General features: G+C 54.0%; 6 protein-coding genes and 1 non-coding gene across 7 annotated transcripts; 2 read left to right on the top strand and 5 right to left on the bottom strand.

The window, feature by feature from the left end:
• Positions 1 to 1532: 1532 nt before the first annotated feature.
• J3D65DRAFT_546131 (major facilitator superfamily domain-containing protein) lies at positions 1533 to 3354 on the top strand (the record flags this gene model as incomplete). The annotated part of the gene is made up of 3 exons (XM_066796803.1): positions 1533 to 1790; positions 1841 to 1952; positions 2129 to 3354. The coding sequence occupies 3 exons, from the start codon at positions 1533 to 1535 to the stop codon at positions 3352 to 3354; spliced, it is 1596 nt and encodes a 531-aa protein (XP_066659829.1).
• A 237-nt stretch (positions 3355 to 3591) lies between these two features.
• Positions 3592 to 5667, bottom strand: J3D65DRAFT_610093 (major facilitator superfamily protein). Its single transcript, XM_066798764.1, has 5 exons — positions 5399 to 5667; positions 4986 to 5346; positions 4510 to 4941; positions 4048 to 4444; positions 3592 to 3977 (listed from the first exon to the last, which is right to left on the bottom strand). Exons 1-5 carry the CDS (start codon positions 5628 to 5630, stop codon positions 3732 to 3734), a joined length of 1668 nt encoding a protein of 555 aa, XP_066659828.1. The 5' UTR covers positions 5631 to 5667; the 3' UTR covers positions 3592 to 3731.
• A 626-nt stretch (positions 5668 to 6293) lies between these two features.
• J3D65DRAFT_663834 (uncharacterized protein) lies at positions 6294 to 8034 on the top strand (the record flags this gene model as incomplete). The annotated part of the gene is made up of 8 exons (XM_066802700.1): positions 6294 to 6421; positions 6473 to 6734; positions 6783 to 6894; positions 6944 to 7116; positions 7164 to 7274; positions 7323 to 7343; positions 7432 to 7798; positions 7850 to 8034. The coding sequence occupies 8 exons, from the start codon at positions 6294 to 6296 to the stop codon at positions 8032 to 8034; spliced, it is 1359 nt and encodes a 452-aa protein (XP_066659827.1).
• A 323-nt stretch (positions 8035 to 8357) lies between these two features.
• Positions 8358 to 10491, bottom strand: J3D65DRAFT_599229 (UV damage endonuclease uvsE; the record flags this gene model as incomplete). Its single annotated transcript, XM_066797885.1, has 3 exons — positions 8358 to 9503; positions 9552 to 9953; positions 10003 to 10491. The coding sequence occupies 3 exons, from the start codon at positions 10489 to 10491 to the stop codon at positions 8358 to 8360; spliced, it is 2037 nt and encodes a 678-aa protein (XP_066659826.1).
• Positions 10492 to 11018: 527 nt separating this feature from the next.
• On the bottom strand, positions 11019 to 12999 carry J3D65DRAFT_610085 (uncharacterized protein). The gene is made up of 2 exons (XM_066798763.1): positions 12325 to 12999; positions 11019 to 12266 (listed from the first exon to the last, which is right to left on the bottom strand). The coding sequence occupies exons 1-2, from the start codon at positions 12503 to 12505 to the stop codon at positions 11299 to 11301; spliced, it is 1149 nt and encodes a 382-aa protein (XP_066659825.1). The 5' UTR covers positions 12506 to 12999; the 3' UTR covers positions 11019 to 11298.
• Positions 13000 to 13716: 717 nt separating this feature from the next.
• J3D65DRAFT_t6 lies at positions 13717 to 13829 on the bottom strand. The gene has a single exon. It is a non-coding gene; the product is annotated as a tRNA-Gln (tRNA).
• Positions 13830 to 16855: 3026 nt separating this feature from the next.
• On the bottom strand, positions 16856 to 18151 carry J3D65DRAFT_663831 (P-loop containing nucleoside triphosphate hydrolase protein; the record flags this gene model as incomplete). The annotated part of the gene is made up of 1 exon (XM_066802699.1): positions 16856 to 18151. The coding sequence occupies one exon, from the start codon at positions 18149 to 18151 to the stop codon at positions 16856 to 16858; it is 1296 nt and encodes a 431-aa protein (XP_066659824.1).
• Between the last annotated feature and the right edge of the window lie 162 nt (positions 18152 to 18313).

The following is an 18313-nucleotide window of genomic DNA, read 5'->3' as shown; positions in this document are numbered from 1 at the left end:
AGACAGCGAAATGAGGTACAGCGCTGCTCGCCGTGCCTGTCCGACAAGCGGCAAGAGCTGGCTGCATTGCACACGTGACAGGAACGTCCGTACAACCTGACGTTTAAGCCGACCGCGGCTGCTCAACATGCTGGCCTGCTACCAACACCTCCATGTCCCCCCTCATGGCGACAAAGAGCTCTGTCTGGCTGTTTCGAAGTTTCAAGAGGACAGTAGAACCACAAAGCTCTGCGACAACACGTTGGCGACGCCGTTTGGAGGACAAACAGTGTGTCGTCTTCCGAATTGATTCTCCTAGACCTGGACTGAGCGCTGCGGATTCCTATCGGCCTTCCTCCAGAAGTAGCAGATGAGGCCAGCGCCAGAGAAAACAAAACGCTGCGACGACTTGAGGACAGCGGGTTTTCGTGGTCTGCGAACATCTGACCTTCACGATGAATTTGACGATGCGCCTTACTTTCTGGGACACGGTGAACCGGCTGCTCAAAAAATCACCATGGACGACCATCTCAAAATCGCAGGGTAAGTCACTTGGCGAAGGCGTGATTGACTGGACTTGAGCTTTGCAACCTTTGAAAACTTCCAGCTTAGTGCCACCTTTCCTCGCATGTTCAAACAAGAGGCTGTCTCCGATCCGGACGTACGACAAAGAGATTCAATCAGCTTTATCGAAGCACTGCAGGACGAGTCCGGCCATGAGCATCGAGGATTTGCGCCACAATCGATTGCAATATACCATTAGCCTGATTCTGGGGGAAAAGCGCGCCTTCATAACGCAGAAGTGAGCAAGGCTACATTCCGAAACTTGGAAGGACCGCTCTACATTGAAGTCCACGGAGAACCATCGACGAAAGAAGTGTCCGCAGGAGCCCAGCAAGCTGACAATCGAGAACGACCCGGCATGGAAGTCTCGTAAATGCACCATGAATGGCCTTTGAGAGGCATCCGCTTCGCGAGCTACCTTGAAAGTGAGGCCGAGCAGAGCCAGGTCTTCGTCTCCGGTACCGGTCCCTCGCTTGCTTTTCATTCGGCATATACTTGACTTGGTCGAGTTGTTCCAAGAGGACGAGCATGGTCTTCGCGCGACACGTTCGGATAGCTCGTGGATCGTCTCAAGTTGTCGTTGTCGTTGGAACGATTGGGCAATTCACTGCGTGCGTCCAATACCATAGTCGCTGTCGGCTTCCTTTTTCGTCGTCGATTTCCAATTACGCCGTCAATTACTACAATTTCGCCGTCGACTCCCACCTTCGTAATCGACTTCTAGTCTTGCTGTCAACTGTTACCACTGTTCCCGGCCGTCTTTGGAAGTCACTTACGCAAACTGCGCCAGTAACATCAAAAGAGCGCCCTTCGGCTCGAACGGCTCGGACATTGCTCAAGGATCGAACGGCAATCTTTTTGCATCTTGACAGATAAAGGACATAATGGATAAGATTTCGCCGCGCATCAGATAACCCCCATCAATTATTGTGTACATCCTCGGCGTCTACGCTGCACGGATGACCGCTCGCCCCGCTCAGGACCTCCACATGGAGGGGGACAAGCACCAGGAAAAGACCCCTTCTACTGACTTACCAGAGGAATCACTTTCGGGTTCCAAAGTCCTCAATGGAGTCAACATTGAAAAGATCGATGGCGACGAAGCGTCCATTTCGAGTGGAGCCGGGAGTATCCAGAGAGTACCGAAGCGCGTCAAGGTTGCTGCCGTCTTTATTGTCACTTTGATCGGTTTCACTTCGCACTGGTCTTCGGAGCTGAGTTCAGCTATGAAGAGCACAATCAAGAAGGTATGGAAAGCACTCTGGAGAAGGTGACACCGCTGACCTGGTGCGAACAGGAGCTCAGAATCGACAACTCTCAATTCGCGATCCTCACATCTAGCGAAAATTTCGTCAGAGTGACTTTGATCTTGGGCACTGGAATACTCACTGACCGTCTCGGTGGTGTTGGTAAGTCGGTTTAAATACTCTTTGAACACCAGCCCCAAAGCGCTGAGCCAATCCGGCTTTAGGAGCTGCCCTGAAGTTCCGAAAGAGGAACAGGCGTCGGACACCATTCAGCATATATTGATCTTCCTTTTCGACCGACATCAAGTTGAAAAGAGCGACCCGCTGACAAAAACCAGATGCCCTACTGTTGTACAACATTATGTACTTTGTGGGCACCGCAATAATTGCTGCCGGCGCTTCTACGAGGTCGTTCAACACCATGGTTGGTGGCACCATCATCCAGGCCCTCGGAGACATGGCGACGCAATGCGCGCAATACAAAATATTCAGCTCTTGGTTCCCTCCCTCTGGTGGTTTTGCCACTACCTTGGGCGTAGAAATCGGCATCGGCAAAGTGGGCTCTTTTGTGGGCAAATCAAGCGCAAACATTATCGCAAAGAATACGGGTGACTTCAAATGGGTCTACTGGGTCGCACTATTGATCAACCTGTTTACAGTATGCACGTCTGTTGCGTTTCTGTTTTTCAAGAAGCGCTACTCCTACTTCTTCTTCAACAATAAAGATCCGGCCACAGGAGAGCGGCTCAAAGACAGCAACAAGAGATTCGACGCTCAAAAGATGCTACAACTGCCCTGGACGTTTTGGGCCATCATGCTCTTCTCACTCTTCTACACGAGTACTGCCATGGTATTCAATCAAAACGCAACAGAGCTCGCAGAGCAACGCTTCCACGTCTCAGCCATTACGGCCGGCTGGTACTCATCGATGAGCCAATTTCTCGGATTCTTTCTGACGCCACTACTTGGAATGCTCCTTGACGTGCTTGGGAATCGCTTAACTGCCATGACGGTCTGCGGATCCGGATTGCTGGTCGCCATGGCTCTCTGCGCATGGGGACCTGGCGTCAGTGGCACTGCCGCTGCCTTCGGTGTCTACGCCTTTGCCAGCGCGCTGGGAATGCCCATTATAATTGACAGCACGCGGACGACCATGTGGTACCAGGAAGTCTTCGGATCAGCATATGCGATCAAAATCGCCATCGCGAATGCCGTCGACATAATCATTCGGATCGTGACGGGCTTGATCCAGGACGCCGATGGCAACAGCTACAACCACGTCGTTATCGTCTACGTCGTCATGGTGGCGGGAGCTTTGGTGGCTGGATGGGCCCTCTTGATTAGCAGCTGCTTCAGCGTGGACTTGATGTTGCTTCAGTGGACGCGCAAGCAGCGGCTGCGCAAGGGAGAGACGATCAATGCGGAGAAATTGCAGTTTGAGGAGGGTACGAACAGCCGGCTCAACAGAAGGGTCAGCTTGGCTTGCTTTGCCTCACTGCTTGTACTGATGGCTGCGTCTTGGGCGGTTTTCTTTTGGGCAATTGCGACGGGGCATAGTCATTAAGGGGATTTTGGACCCGAGCGTTGGCCCAAGTAGGATGAGCGCAGGGAATGAGAATACTTCGCCAGCCTTAGAGTCTTCCTGATTTGCAACGATTACTCAGACCTCGCAAATCAGTTGAGTTTGCTGCCGTATTCGGCCTCGCAACCAGTCGAAAACTTTCACCACTTTGGCTACAAACTTCGTCCGAAGCATTTGGTATACTTTCTTGACGCGCGACTCAGTGATTTCACGAGTCTCGGTGCTGAACTGGTCAAAGTATAGTTATTGATTCAAGCCGACATTTCCATGAGCTGTCTATCAATCAGCGAAACGCCGCACCGCCTCCGTGCGCAGTAAACATAAACCTCACAATACGCTTCCTCCAGCACATCCGCCACTCAATGTGGCGCAATACTCGTCGCGACATACTCCCAGTACTTCTTGGTTGACCAGCGCCTCAGCGGCTTGCCGTACTTGATTATGGGCAGAAAAGTGGCCGTGCAGACCAGGGCCACCATGGACACGGAGATGAAGCAGTCTTGCAGGCCCAGGGTGTCGATCCACGGGTTGATGCCCCACGACACGGCGAAGCCCAGTGTGTTGCGGATGATGATGACTGAGATCATGGATTCACCAGCGATTTCCTGTTGTCAAACAGTCAGCACAATTCGAAGGCAGCTGCGCAAGGGAGGAGGAAGGGAACAACAGGCTCACCTTGAAGCAATCGACATCGTAACTCAGCGCAATGGAGCCGCCGCACACGACACTGAAAGCCAACAGCCCGAGGCCAACGATGGGCCCGAACCAGTGGACTTCGCGTGCCGCGCCGACGCCCCAGAGAATCAATCCGGCCGAGCACATGATGCCGGAGAAGGCCAGCGGCCAAAGACGGTGCTCGGCCTCGCGAATGCCGCCGTTGCGGCGCGCGAGCCACAGTGCCCATTTGTCGGCCGACCAGCCGCTCCAGAGGGCACCCAGGCCTGCGGCGATGACGGGAGAAAGGTAAGCGGTGCCGACAAGTCCGGAGGAGAAGTTGTACGGGTCGGCGCTGAGGACGGCCGACGCTGTTGCGTTGAGTACGTTGTACCATGAGAGGCAGGTCCCGTACAAGCTGCACGTGCGCTGTCAGAGGGACGAACCGGGATGTTTGTTGCGCACCAGGATATGAAAGCTTACAATCCGGCCCAAGACACAGAGGGAAAGTAGTACATGATGAGCAACGGGCGCCACATCATAGTGAACATGGCCTGGTCCGAGGGGCGGCCTTCCATCTTGACAAACAGCGCCAGCTTGTCTTTGTAAGTGCGCTTTTTGGACACGGCGCCGGCCACAGCCTCGTACGTCCTGGCCTCTGCCTGCGTCTTTTCCGGGTCCGAGTCGGTTTCTGTGCGCGGCAATTTGATGTCTGCGGCATTCACGCTGGGCTCTTCTTTTGCCGGCTCGATCTTTTCTGCAGCAGCCTCCTCGGCGCCTTCGACCGATTTGCGGAAGTACATGGTTTCCTCCATGAAGAAGTAGAGAATGAAGAATGACACGGCTTGCACGAGCGCGCCGAACCACATGACCCACTGCCAGCCAGCGGCGACGTTGATCCATCCGGCAAAAAATCTCCCGCTGTCAGTGAAAACTTTTTTACGCGGGACAAAACTTACGGCGCCAAAAAGTTGGATCCAAACAGGAGAAAGGCGTAGATGCCAATGTAAAGGCCGCGGTTATGCGCAAAGAACAGATCCGGGACGGTGACTTCGGGCAGCGACTCAATGGGAGCAGCAAAGATGCCCAGGATAATTCTGTGCGCATACCACTCATACTTGTTGCCCGTCGAGTACGCGGACCACAGGACAGGAAACGTGCACAGGAAGGCGGAAATCACGTAGACGCCGCGACGGCCATAGACAAGCGCCACAGGCTGCCAGAGGAGGTTGGCCCAGCCCAAGAACAGAAACATCAGTCCGGTCCCCAGGTTGAGCTGCGCGACGGTGAGACCCGTGTGATTGGCAATATCAGTGAGAACTATTACGGCGTCAGCGGGTGCTTGGTCGACAGCGAATTGATTTCCACGCACCGCTATACTGCACCGCAGTCGATATACCGACTCCCAGCGTGTAGCAATACGCCATGCCTATTGCCAGTGCCTTGCGGCTTGAAGACCAGTTGAGAGGGTCCTCCGGGTCGTTGCTTGGTTGAGGGACAAGGACAATGTCCTTGTTGCCCTCCAAATGCCTGGATCGCATTTCATGTTGCGTGTCGACGAGATGCACCGTCCCAGGGACGATGTCTTCACGTGGCAGCGCCATGGTGAAGAAGAGGGAGGAAGAGGGGATGCGATTCCGCGCACGCTTGCTCGTTCAACCGAAAAGGCGTCTACCGGGAGTGTTGATTTTTGCAGACATCCCTCCCCCACCCCATGCGAAAGCTTCATGATAAATAGACTGCACCGACTTTACGGCTCCGACCCGGAATGGCCGATAAGGAAATCCGAGTTTAGCAGTGATAGCATCCATGCACGACTCAAGCTCTCGATTACCAAATCGCCCTGTGGCCGGGTGTTGTCGATTCAGATACCATGCTAGCTCCAGCTAGTTGAAGTCTGTGGGGTGCCACCAGAGCGGCAATGGCGGAGGCCCGCTAACCTTGTTTTGCCCGCGTCGAAAAGTGGGATGCGCGACACCATATCTGCGCTGTCGGACGCGTCTGTAGCGTATCTACCCGTGCACGCCGTAGGCATTTAAAGCTTCGCGGCACATATCTTGAGCAACGTCCTGGAGCGGGTGTTATCTCGCATTGGATGCGAATCCAATTCTTGTCTGGGAGCTGTGTCCTTTCTTTGGGTGCGGGGAAGAGTGACTTGCTGGGCCTATATACACGGCAGAGAAGCGCACGTTAGCAGGAGTAGAGTCTCTTGAGCTCTTTTTTCGAGGAATTGAATGTGAATCGTTTTCCAGACCAATTGAAACAAAATGGCTGCCGTAATCTTCAGATCGAGCCTCTCTTTTGCTGCGCGCAAGTCTTTGGCACCAAATGTGTCGGTTCTTCAGCGGCGGGCGTCGTCCTTTAGCGCCCTGAAAGTCTCGCAGGACCGTCTTTGGTGAGTGAAAGAACCATGATCCCTGTGGCTCCGCCATTGATCGCTTTCCAGGGACCATATCCACTCGACGTGTGAGATGTCCGGAGCAACTGCGGACGGTGGCCTGCGTCGACTGTCCTGCGACGATAACGACAAGAAAGTGCGCGACTGGTTCGCTAGCGAAGTCAAGAAGCTGGGCTGCAAGTACGAGGTCGACGCCATGGGCTGTCAGTGGGCTATCCTGCCAGGAGAGAACAACAAACTCCCTCCAATTGGCATTGGCTCGCACCTTGACAGTGTGCAGTCCGGCGGAAAGTTTGATGGTCCTCTGGGAGTAAGAAGTTGAATTCGCCGGATAAAGACACTTTGCTGAACTTCATAGGTCTTGACTGGGCTGGAGGTGGCCAAAGTGCTCAAAGAGAGTGGGAAGAAGACGTACGCACCAATCTGCGTGATCAACTGGACCAACGAGGAGGGTGCCAGATTTCCCCCCGGTAGGCCTCTTGTTTACGAATCAACCACGACGTGACTGACGCGTTCCAGCTTGCATGGCGTCTGCTGTTTGGGCTGGCGAGTTCGACATCAACGCTGCTCACAAGTGCACCGACACCGCGGATAAGAAGACGACCATCGGCGACGAGTTGAAGAGGATCGGTTACGCCGGCAAAAAGGAGTGCTCCTACAAAGTCAGCCCATTGAGCGCCCACTTTGAGATTGTAAGTTCGTCGGCCTGAAGGTCTGGTCGTTGCTAATTTTGCCCCAGCACATTGAACAGGGCCCTCGTCTGGAAAATGAAGGCAAGGATGTGGGCATTGTCGATAGCGTCCAAGGAATGCATTGGTTCAATGCTGGATTGAGGGGCTTTACGAGACACGTAAGTTGTCGAGAGATGTTCGTTTGCTGCAAATGCTGACTTTTCAAGGCCGACACGACTCCCATGGAGGTGAGTGGACCCGCAACGCTCTCGCGACAGGACATGCTTTTTGAACTGTTTATCGCCCAAACGGCGCTGAGAGGCTAACACAAATCAGTTACGTCGTGACGCGCTGGCCGGAGCCGCAAAAATTGTCCTCGAAATCCAGCGCCTTGGCCGCGAGACTGGTGGAATGGCCACAGTGTCGCTCTTCAAGTCGCAGCCGCAAAACTTCTGCAACATTCCGTCGGCCGTCGACTTTTCCTTCAGCATGCAGCATCCGGACAAGGCCACGCTCGACGGCATGAAGCAGCAGGTTGCGTCGTTCGTCAAGAAAGTCGCTGCCGACGACGGCCTCGAGATCGCCGAGTATGACAACATTTGGAGCTACGATCCGAACACGTTTGATAAGGAGGCCGTGGCTTGTCTCGAGGCTTCTGCCAAGGACCTTGGGTACAACTACAAGAAGTTGATTAGCCACACAGGTAAGACAAATAGTTTTGCAAGATGTTGGATAGCCGGCTGATCACTTGCAGCTCACGACTCCCTGTACACAAACATGCATGTGCCCACGGCCATGGTGTTTACCCCCTGCCGAGACGGCATCAGTCACAACCCCCTGGAGTATGCCTCGCCAGAAAACTGCAGTGTCGGGGCTCAGACGCTTCTTGGGGCGGTCCTGAGGTACGATGACCTTCTGAGGAAGAAACACTCGGGTTAATAGACTGAAATGCGTCTTGCCCCTCGATGAATTGGCGGAAACCCCCTTTTGGATTAAACCTTGTGCTGTTGCAGTGTTTGACGAGAAGAAAGTCGGCTGGACTCCAGTGGAAAGGACGAAAAAGTAAACAGATCGCGGCGCACAATTTGCTGTGAAGATGGAGGTACACGGGATTCGAGTAGTCGATTTTGGATTCAATTCAGTGCTTTGGGTTTCAATATCGGCCAAATGAGGACGCTGCGCGTCGAGTAATATTGCTTCGAACTTCTCGTGCATTGGTCGAGCTGAATGATTTCGTTGTGCCAAGGGGAAATGATGCGAACCTAGTCCTCCTCTTCCTTGTAGCTGACACTGCTCTTCCCAGCTCTGCCACTTTTCCTCCTGGTAGGTCCCTTCGCTGCGGCTCGCTTGCTCTTGACATTGCCAACATCTTCGGCGTCCACAGGCATCGGCATAGTATCGGCATCATCGGCGTCCGACGTGCTCGGTGTCGGCACGGGTGCCGCAGCCTTCCCCTTCTTTCCCTTTCGCGCCACCGGTTTCTTTGCCACAGCTGGAGACTCGGATGGTGCTGGCGCCGTCTCATCCGTTGCCTCTTTCTTCTTGATGATGCGCTTTGCAGGCCTGAGCCATTCTTCCATGCCTGGCGGCCAATATACCCGACGATCGGGACCGCCCATGCCGACCTCCTCTTCGGGAATTACAGGAGCAGGGGCGGGCTCCGCTTCCACGGCTTCGCGAGCCTCTTCGCCTTCAGCTGCCTCAGCAGCATTGGTTTGCTTTTTGGATTTCTTGGGCGCTGCCTTCTTAGGCGCGCGCATGGGCTTGTTTTCGTCTGCGCGTACATGCGGTATAATGTCGTTAAAGAGATTCCAGCCGGGCAACCTGAAGTTGCGCATTAGCTCGAAAACGGCCTGTTCCTTGTCCTTGGCTTCAATCATAAGGTCCATGTCGTTTGCGCAAGGAGGCAGCGTGGCAGGGCGAGGATTGTGCTTCCGACGCTGCATAGGCGTCACGGCGGCCGGCGTCGGTTCTGAGTAGTGCATCTTTTGCGTGATGCCCTTGCGAGTCCAAGTCTCACGGATTGCAGGATAGAGTTCCATGATGTCTTTGGTGCCTTCACGCAATTTTGCGGCATCGAAATAAATGTTGTGGTGGTGGAAATCGAGAACCATGGGGATATTGAGCTCCTGGCAGACGGGAAGAAGGTCATGAACACTCCAGCAAACGTCGTCGTTTTCTAAAACAAGTCGATTTTTGATGGAGGGAGAAAGGCCAGCGTAGTTTTTGCGGAAGCGGTCGAGGGTTTCGGCTTTGTTTCCAAACGTTCCACCCATGTGGAGAATCATAACGGCGTCACGATCTTGCTGTGGCGGGAGCTTGAGAAGAGATAGTAGTTCGTCGTGGTACTCAAGATCCCTGATTGCGCTCTTGATCACTGATTCGCGGGGTGAGCCCAGCTGGGTAAACTGCATTTTGTTAGAGAAAGGGTGATGGCACATTTGCGCGACACTTACTTGGCCTGGATGAGTGGAGACACGATGTCCCAGCTCTGCTATGACTTTACCAGCAGCACCTAAAGTTTCTGCAGCAAACGGTGCCAGCTTATAACCGTACACTTCGTGACTTGCGAAGGGGAACATTTCGCTGCTCAAACGCAAGAACTTGATGCCATATTTTTCGTTCCATCTGATCATCTTGATAATGTCCCTGGCATTGGCCACCCCAAGCTCTTCCACGAACTTTTGGCCGCGACCAATTTCCGCCGGCTGCTCTTTGTCGGGTCTGTTCTTGGTTGCATGTTCAGGCTGTGTAGGATCCTTGAGAGGATGGCGGTGGTCAAGAATCGATGCGATGCGACAGGTGCGAGAACTGAAGACGGGAGGGTTGGCTTGACGTAAATAAGTGTTGAGGCAGGCCTGAGACGGATTAGCTATTCGCACGTCATTATGGCTCGTTTGCACTCACATAACCTAATCGCCCCTTCCACGGCAACGGCAAATAGTCCGAATTGACGGGCGGCGGCCTAGACACTGCAGCCTTGAGTTCTTCCTCCCCCACTTCTTCTTCACCGTCAGCTTCCGGATCCATTGCAAATGCTTCATCGCCAACGTCTTCGTTTTTCGTCGGCAACTGCCTGGGCTTCTCTTCCTTGTCCATTTCGACGGCTTTTGGCTTCCTTCCTCGCTTCTTGTCATTTTCACCGCCTTTCTTTACACCCTTGGTGTTGTCCGGCTTCGACTGTGCTGACGCAGGCTCGTCATCAATCTGCGCGCTGTCTGGACTCGCTCTGAGGGCATTGGGAGCGTCGAAGACTTGGCTGTTGAGGTTCGGATTCGTGTTGCGAGCTGCGGTACGTGCCGAGGACCTGCGCGCCGGGCCACTGGGCCGTTTCGAGGGAGGAACGACGTCTTCGGATGCTGCAATGCTTGTCGCGGCAGCTTTGCGCTTGGGCATCGTGGACAGCGACGACCGTGCGGGTCTATTTGTCGCAGAAGACGAAACAAGGCAAGCGAGAGATCGAAACGGGAGAGCTAAAGGTCGAATAGGGTTGCGAAATGATATCGGCATTCGGACGCTGTGTAGTGGGAGTGGTGAGAGGCGGCGTGGCAAGCTTCAAGCTGCGCATTTTTGAGCCGCAAGCGCCACGAAAGCGCGCCAAGACCATGGCGATTGATTTTGGGCTGATGGATGAGATCAGATGCGTGGAGAGTCCTTGGATCGATGACGCGCAGAGATGGATTTGCGGATGGTTCCTCCAGCCCTGACCCAAAGATCGCGGGTGTATCTCGCTTGACGTCATTGGCTGATCGACGACCTACAGTACCGTAACTTCACGGCACGTTGTCACACCACCCACCGCTCAACTTTGCACAACACTTCTGCTCCAGAATCGAAACGAGATTTTGCACAACTGTTAAATTTTGGAAACAGGTGAGCTAATGCTAAAGTCTTCGAGGCAAAGTACGCACATGTTGAACTTTGCTTGCAATTGAAAGTTTCTTCATATTAAGCCAGTCATCTTCAGCGATTGAAAGTAAGTGGAGAAATTACATTTCATATGTATCGTCAAAATATTCATAAAGAAAAGTGGAGTTTTTCTCAAACCCCATACAAACGCCAAAAGACCGCTTCTAGTATGCACGGCTCTATATGTTGCGCTTGCTCCATGGGGTATCCCGCCTTTTTAATGCCAATCACCGTTCCAAACGCCCCGTTGCGCCATGTTGCAAAGAATCCAAGCGGCCTGCTCGGCCTCGTAGTCTAGCTCAAAAACCCCAAGGGATCGGCGGCGCGGTTGCGCCAGACCCAACCCTCCTCTCGCCGCCTCCGCAAGCCCTCGAGCTCGCGGAGCTGCTCGTTTTCGCCGCGGAGACGCTCGTGCTCGGTTTCCAGGTAGCGAATGTACTCGACGGCACCGGCCAGGACGGCGGCCTTGCTGGGCTTGGGGACCGAAGTGCTGTAGCCGTATCCGTCGTCGTCGTCGTCAGACGAGAGGGACCGGGTGCGCGGCTGGGGCAGGGTACGTACGGCGCGGCGCAGACGCTCGAGCTCGTTATTCAGACCCTCGCGGTACTTTTTCTCAACCATGTTGTGGGGTTGACGCGTCTTGGGAGTGGCCCGGCTGGACGAGGCGCGCGGGGTGACCCTGGTGTCGTCTTCGTTGAGGTCCTCATGGTGACGGTTGCGGAGCTGCCTCTTTGGGGCAGGTGGGATGGTGTCCATGAGTGGGGATGGGGGCGCGGAGCGCTTGAGGGAGATCTGAGAAGATCTACGCGGGGATGACGGAGCAGTGGTGGTGGCGCTCGTCAATCCCTCCATGGAGTGATCCTCGTGGGAAAAGGGCGACTCGGGGCCGGACAGGGAGGGGGTGGGGGAGGGGGCCATGTCTGGGGTGAAGTCAAATGGCGACGCTGATTGGGCGCTGGCTGGAATGGTGGAGGAGGGTTCCGCAAAGGAGTAGTCGTCGGACAAAGTCGGGAGGGTCTCGAAGGGATTGGCGGCGGTTGCTGGCTGCCACGGGTGATCTTGTGGCGCCAAAGGGTCTTTTGACCGCGGGCGGATGGAGCGATTGCGGATATCTGGCGTGAGGGTGGTGTGACTGAGAGATAGGAGGGGTGGCGTGGTGACGGATGATGATGATGAATCGAGGGCGGTGGTGGGGAAGTCGAGGCAATCTGCGTTGATCCAGTCCAGGGGGTCGAAGGTGTTTGATGCTTCGTGGGACGATGCTGGGGGAGCTATGGTCAGCCCTATGCACAGCGGCCAGCGGGCTTCGGGAGTGCTAACACAAAGAGGGCATGATGCTGGCTTCGAGCCAATCGCAGGTCATGACTTGTGGCTGGCCGATGGTGAGGTGGTCGAATGTCGGATGATGGGCGGGAGCGGGCGCGGGCAGAGATGTGGGCTTGTATCTGATGGCTGGTTGGGTGATGAGATCATGGCCAGGGCGACAGCGCCGTTGCAGCATTTATTTATTCGGCGGGCTGAAAAAACTGCTGCACGGCGGTTTTGGGATGGGAGCGAGGGCGTTGCCGGACGGGCGACCCGTGACGCTGCCCCCCGAGCTGGCGTGCTGATCAGGCCACTCGTCGGGCCCGCCCGAGCAGCCTGCACCTCTTCCTCTCCGCCCCTGACTTGGCCGGTGTGGGCTGACATTTGGCTGATTGTCGACGCTGCCATCACGACACTCTTCCTGCTCCTCCCGCCCCGCCCAGGTTTCACCCACGCCGGCCTTTGCTCGGATCCAAGCCCTCCGCGATGAGTCGACTCCCGTCTCAGCGGAATCGCTGTTTTTGCCGCAATCGCTGAATTTCCCGACATCGCTGTGCGAATTCGCCGCCGCCGCCGCCGCCGCCGCCGCCTGCTGCAATCCACCGGTCGTCTGGTCTGGCCTAGCCTAGCCGCGCCAGGATTTTTGGCGCCTGGAGCTGGAGGAGCCGCGGCGGGACTTGGGAGCCATCGTGAAGGCTGTCTCTTGTTGCGTTGCGACTCTTGCTTCTTTTTAAATAGCAACCATGCGCCGGGTGATCTTCACGCCCGCCACGCGAACCCTCTGTTTGCACCTCATGACCGCCGCGGAGAGGTCGCAAATGGACATTCCATTCAGCCAAAATTCGCCAGCCGGTCGATCAGAACCTCAAACCCCAGTCATGGCCTGACTTGCTCCCAAGATCGACCGCCCGAGCTCCGCTGCCGCAACCGCTCCCAGGTGGCATGTCAACCACGCGTTGGAGCTCCACCATGCACTGACTTCAATATACAAGTGCTCCGCCTGAACGTCACCAATCCATCTGCCGCGCTTCAGATTTTGTCTGGCCGCATAATCTTGGATGGGCCTTCTCATTGCCACGTTGACTCTGTTGAGCTGCAGGCGCAATCCGACTCCATCACGGCATGAACACAATCTGCGTATCCGGTAGCCTTCGACAGAATCTAGGCCCCGATCGTACGGGCGTATGTATTTCTGGAACTTGGGCTGTGCGTCATCAACAACCGATGGCCGATCCAAAAATTGTGGGGATTGTTGGAATTTTCTTGGGCCATACACATAACACAAGAGGCAAGCACCTGGTGCAACACTCATCTTTGTCTACGCAAAAAAATTGATGAAGGAGACATGGCGTAATCGAGATGGAAATAATCTAAACCAGCATCCAGAAACAAAATGAGGAACAAAAAAGCTCCTTCCTGGACTCGAACCAGGGTTGCCGGAATTCTTGGGACGGAAAAACATAGTGTCATAACGCCGCCATCTCAAAATCCGGAGTTATAACCATCTAAACCAAAGGAGCTGAGATGATGGCCGTTGAGCTTAGATATAATATATACTGTATTTTGCGGATCCCTACCTGACTTGGATTAGCGCTGCTGTACAGAACACCCGCGTGCGGTAACTAAGGTATTTTCCCCGTCCCATTATCACTTCAGCAATAGCCGCTATCGACGATCTTTTTTAAATACCAAACATGCCCCCCCTCCATGCCCATATGCTCTGCCTAAACCCAGCCTGAAGGAATCTGATTCTGAGTGCTGCTTACTGCAAAAATGGGAAGAGAGGTCCGGTGGTTGTAACTAACTAATCAAGCTTAGTACTGCTTACTAAACCTATCCCTATAGCCACTCTTGGGTATCCTGCTCCTTTCACGCGGATATAGATATCATCAGGGATCCAACATGTAGTTGCTTGGCATTGCGATGTTCCGACTGTTGCTGGTTCGTGGCCACCTACATGAGGACGAGCGGGATCGGGTCTCCGATCGCTACCTGTTTGGGTTAGGCGCGCCTCTTCCTGCAATACCCCCTGACCATCGCGTCCTTCTCCAACCACCTTTTCTTAACACCAACTGACTTCCCCTAACGCCCGTTGAAAATTTCTTCCCTATCGTTGAAGCGATGATCTTTTTCATCTTTTCCTTCGTGCACATCTCCTATCATCGGACTGCAGCGACTGCCTCGCCGCCTTGCTTCTGAATGACTGTAACCAACTGTTCACACCGCATCGCTGCAGCGACAACGGAACTCCTCTTTCCTGACGCCAAGCGTCGAAGAGCGACATTATGCGATCACAAGACTTGCTGGAAGACAGCCTGGTCTCCTGTTACGGTTTTGAAGATTGACGAATGACGACCGATCGAGAGGTCTGCTCGAGCATTCGCACTTCATTTCCCACACTCATTTGCTCGCTTACTTGCCTATTCAGGCCTAAGGCCTTCCTATCCCAGTTTAGGGATTTCCATTTGTGGTTAGCGGCTGCAGCTCGCCATGCGTCTTCTTGCATCGCGAAGCCTGCGACCTTCGAAGAATCAACTCTTACTTCCCCTCCCTAACATCTCCAGCTAGTGCGGTAGCTCTCTCTGCTATCGTTGTGCAGCTGCAGACTGTCTGACGATCTCACTGAGAGTCCGGCGGGTAGATTTTCAATCTTTCAATACTTCATCGCTGTTGGGGTCTTGAATGCTCCCTGCATTCATTTCTTTCCGCTGGCCTTTTACGATGCTGAACGCTCCCTAGACGTGCTCCATGTATGTGCGTGGATTCTGCTTATTGTCCCTCTCGCAAGTATCTTGACCACTCTTCATCTACATTTCCTTTTTGCAGTCCTCTGATATTGAATGCTCCATGGACGGCACACGACATGGGTTAGATGGATGGCGAAACCTGAGGCGCCAGCACTCGGCCATCGCAAACACCTGAAGATTCCAGCCCCCACCAGCCGCCAAAATCGGTTCACCTGCCAGCCTGCTCTCTCTCTTTCGATAGGAATCCAAGACAAGGACATACATTACGCTCCTGGAGAAGCGAAGAACAGTCGCGCTTGTCTAGCAGTAGTTGTCTCTGTCCCGTGTTTTCCAGTGTCCTTTCCAAGTCTTTGACATTCCTTGCCATTCTCCAGCCCGCACTGCTCCTATAAGTATGTCATGACTTTCTCCGTTTTTCCGAGAAAAGATTTTGCCTATCTCCAGTCTCTGTAACAGCATACTGACAGCAGATATGATGCTCTTTCTCGTTCTATTCTCCATTTTCACGATGGCCTTGCCACTGTTCTTTACGTACATGACCGTCAAGTACGGGAGCCCAAACCCGAAGAATCAGCAGCAAACTCGCGTTGAGAGGTCGACCGAGCCGCAGGAACCCCAGCAGAGGGAGGCACCAAGGATGGGACATGGGTTGGTACATGAACGACGTGGAGCATTCTCTGGGCCATCAATATCTCAAGAGAGCCATGCCCGACACTGAAGACACCCAAGTGCTTCATCAGCGGCGATCGTGGGGATGCCAGCAGCTTCTCATTGGAACACTGCGTCCATTGTGAGTCCACCGTTGACTTTGTTTTTCCTTTGTACCACACATTATCTGACCAACAATCAGTCCCTCGAGCGCGATGTTTCTGCGCCTTGCTACCTGCGCTCCACTCTGTTTCGCATCTTATTCGCACTAGCATCACCTCATTTTCCCGGGTGTCTGCTTTCTGGCTTTCATTCTGTCTGCTGATTGTATTTCCTTGGCGACAGTCACTCGGTTTTGCTAAATCCATACTAGTAAAATCTATGGGCACAAGTCTTCTTTCTTGTCGTTTTGTGAGGCGGTTGTGGACGCTTGACCGTCTGGGGTGTACCGACCTCAGGATTGAAACTAATGTTTTCAAGCCCCACCTAACAGAGGACCTCTCTAAGGATGAAAAGTTGAGCTCGCACCCAGCGATAGCAGCAAGGTGGAAAATTCTTCTTTGAGTGTGAAAAAGAGAAAGCCGTTTATTGAGCAAGGGTATCTGAAGCTAATGCAAGGAAAATCTCGCCAGGACAAAGGGTATCAAGGGCAGACCTGACGAATGTACCGGTGACTAGGAAGTGATGTCGCAAAGCCAATTGCACTTGGCTGGAAAAGCAAAGTCGTGGTGTTCTCCCAAAGTCTAAAACCACGCCACTGCCATCAAGAAGAAGAAGGAACGCTCGCTCAAACCAAGAGCCTCGTCTGCAGCATTGCATCCAACCAAGAAATCAGAAGCTTTTCCATCCGCCACTCTGTCTATCCAAAAAGCAGAAAAAGGGGAGATCCGAGACTTGCTGCACAGTAGGGGTAGAAAGAAACGAAACTCCCTGGGTCTAGATGCAGCGTTGAATGAATACTCCCAAAGCGTAGCTGTGGCAGCGAAGGAATGCTCCCTGAGTGTACTCACAATGTGAGGAGGTCTGTCGCATCTCTTCCGACACCCACCGTGCCTGTGTGAACTATTACTGACTCAAGTTGCCGCATGTCCATATTCGCCTCCAGGCGCCTTGGTCTTGACGCGTCCCGATCGACGAAGACCTTCAGCGGGCTATGGTGTATCTTCCGACTTGACCTTGGGTATAGGCGTAGGAGCGAGCTTCGGTTTCGGCTCCAGTTTGGGGGTGGGCGTGTCCTGGCCACCCATGAGCGAGTCTTGACGACCAGCGTGTCGCAACTTCTTCAAAGGAAGTTCGTCAGAGCTCGAATCATCCGACTCCGTGTCGTTGTCAGTGCCTTGACGTTGCCGCTTTGCTGGCGTAGATGCTGAGGATCGGGGCGCCATGAATTCGCTTGCCTTTTCCTGGCTGTCCTTTACCGAAAGCTGGTAGCAATGCTGACGATGTTCTTGGCCAAGTCGGTGAACGCGACCAATGGCGTGGACTGTGTATCCAGATCCACAGGTAGCGTCTGGCAGCACCAAAACATGGCACGCCCGATGTGCGTTGAGTCCGGTGCCCAGCAAGCGCACCGTTGAGACAAGGACATCGAACTTGGTCGATGCTCCATTGCTGAACTCAGTCAACAACTCTGCACGGTCCTCATGCGACGTGTCTTGCTTGATTGAGGCGACTCCAAGCCCCACTACCATCAGGAACAGCTCGATGAGCCATTGAGTCGCTGGATGCTCCGCGAGGACAAGGACACGCTCTCTGCGTGGAACGTGGGTGGCCAAAATTGTGGCCAAGGCTCTGAGCTTGGGGGACCTCCGTGCAAGGTATCTTGCGATCATGGCCGCATTGGTGATGGATCCTGGCTCAATGGCTGGATCCTCGATGACCACGCCCAGGAGCCAGCTGAGGCCATGGTCTTTGTTGTTGAAAGCCTTCTCGATGCGCTGCTCTTGAGCCAAACGAGTGGTTTCAGGGCCACTTCCCCAGATGGCAGCTAGCTCGAGCATTGGGGCAAAAGTTGCAATGGCAAGCCTGCGGACAGCAACTTTGCTCCAGAATCCTCTCGAGTTTCCCTTGCGCGCAGACTCCTCGTTACGTCCGGCGTTGTCGAAGTTCGGGACCCAGTTCGAACAGACACTCGTGTACGTCTTCTTCTCATTTGGTCCGAAGATCGACTCGAGCGTGTGGAAGTCGTAGGGCGCGACTCCCTTTGCCGCCTTCCAGATGCCACCAAATTTTGGACCACGATCAACCTTGGTGGCGAGAGACCTTGAGATCGAAACGAAGGCCATGATCTTTGAAAGGACTTCTTCTGCTGCCCTTGTCGTCAAGAGGCCATCGCTCAACAGCAAGTCAAACGTGTTGACCGCTGAAATTGCCGGGTCCGTGGGATTGAGGGCTTGGTAGTACTCGATTACTTGCTTTTCAGAGGGCTCGCGTGGGAGCGTTCCCATGAAGTTCTTCGGAAAAGTCGCGGGTTGACAAAGGGCAAGCAAGGCGCTCAAATCCCCAGGTTGGTTGAATAATGGGGTTGCCGTGAGCAGGATGTAGAATTGAGGCCGCAAAAGGGATACAGCAATGAAGTTCCTTCAGCAATGAAGTTCCTTGACTTCATA

The sequence above is a fragment of the Phyllosticta citribraziliensis genome, assembly GCF_038025025.1.
Source record: "Phyllosticta citribraziliensis strain CPC 17464 chromosome Unknown J3D65scaffold_1, whole genome shotgun sequence".
Lineage (NCBI taxonomy): Eukaryota > Fungi > Ascomycota > Dothideomycetes > Botryosphaeriales > Phyllostictaceae > Phyllosticta > Phyllosticta citribraziliensis.
Note: the sequence above shows the minus strand (reverse complement) of the source record. Positions and strands in the feature narration are given on the sequence as shown.

Coding starts and splice junctions, on each gene's coding strand:
- J3D65DRAFT_610085 (XM_066798763.1), bottom strand. CDS start 12,505: ATGCTGCAACGGCGCTGTCGCCCTGGCCATGATCTCATCACCCAACCA. Junction 12,267..12,324: donor CAGCATCATGCCCTCTTTGT/GTTAGCACTCCC, acceptor TAGCTCCCCCAG/CATCGTCCCACGAAGCATCA.
- J3D65DRAFT_610093 (XM_066798764.1), bottom strand. CDS start 5,630: ATGGCGCTGCCACGTGAAGACATCGTCCCTGGGACGGTGCATCTCGTC. Junction 4,445..4,509: donor TCTGTGTCTTGGGCCGGATT/GTAAGCTTTCAT, acceptor GCGCACGTGCAG/CTTGTACGGGACCTGCCTCT. Junction 3,978..4,047: donor ACGATGTCGATTGCTTCAAG/GTGAGCCTGTTG, acceptor GTTTGACAACAG/GAAATCGCTGGTGAATCCAT.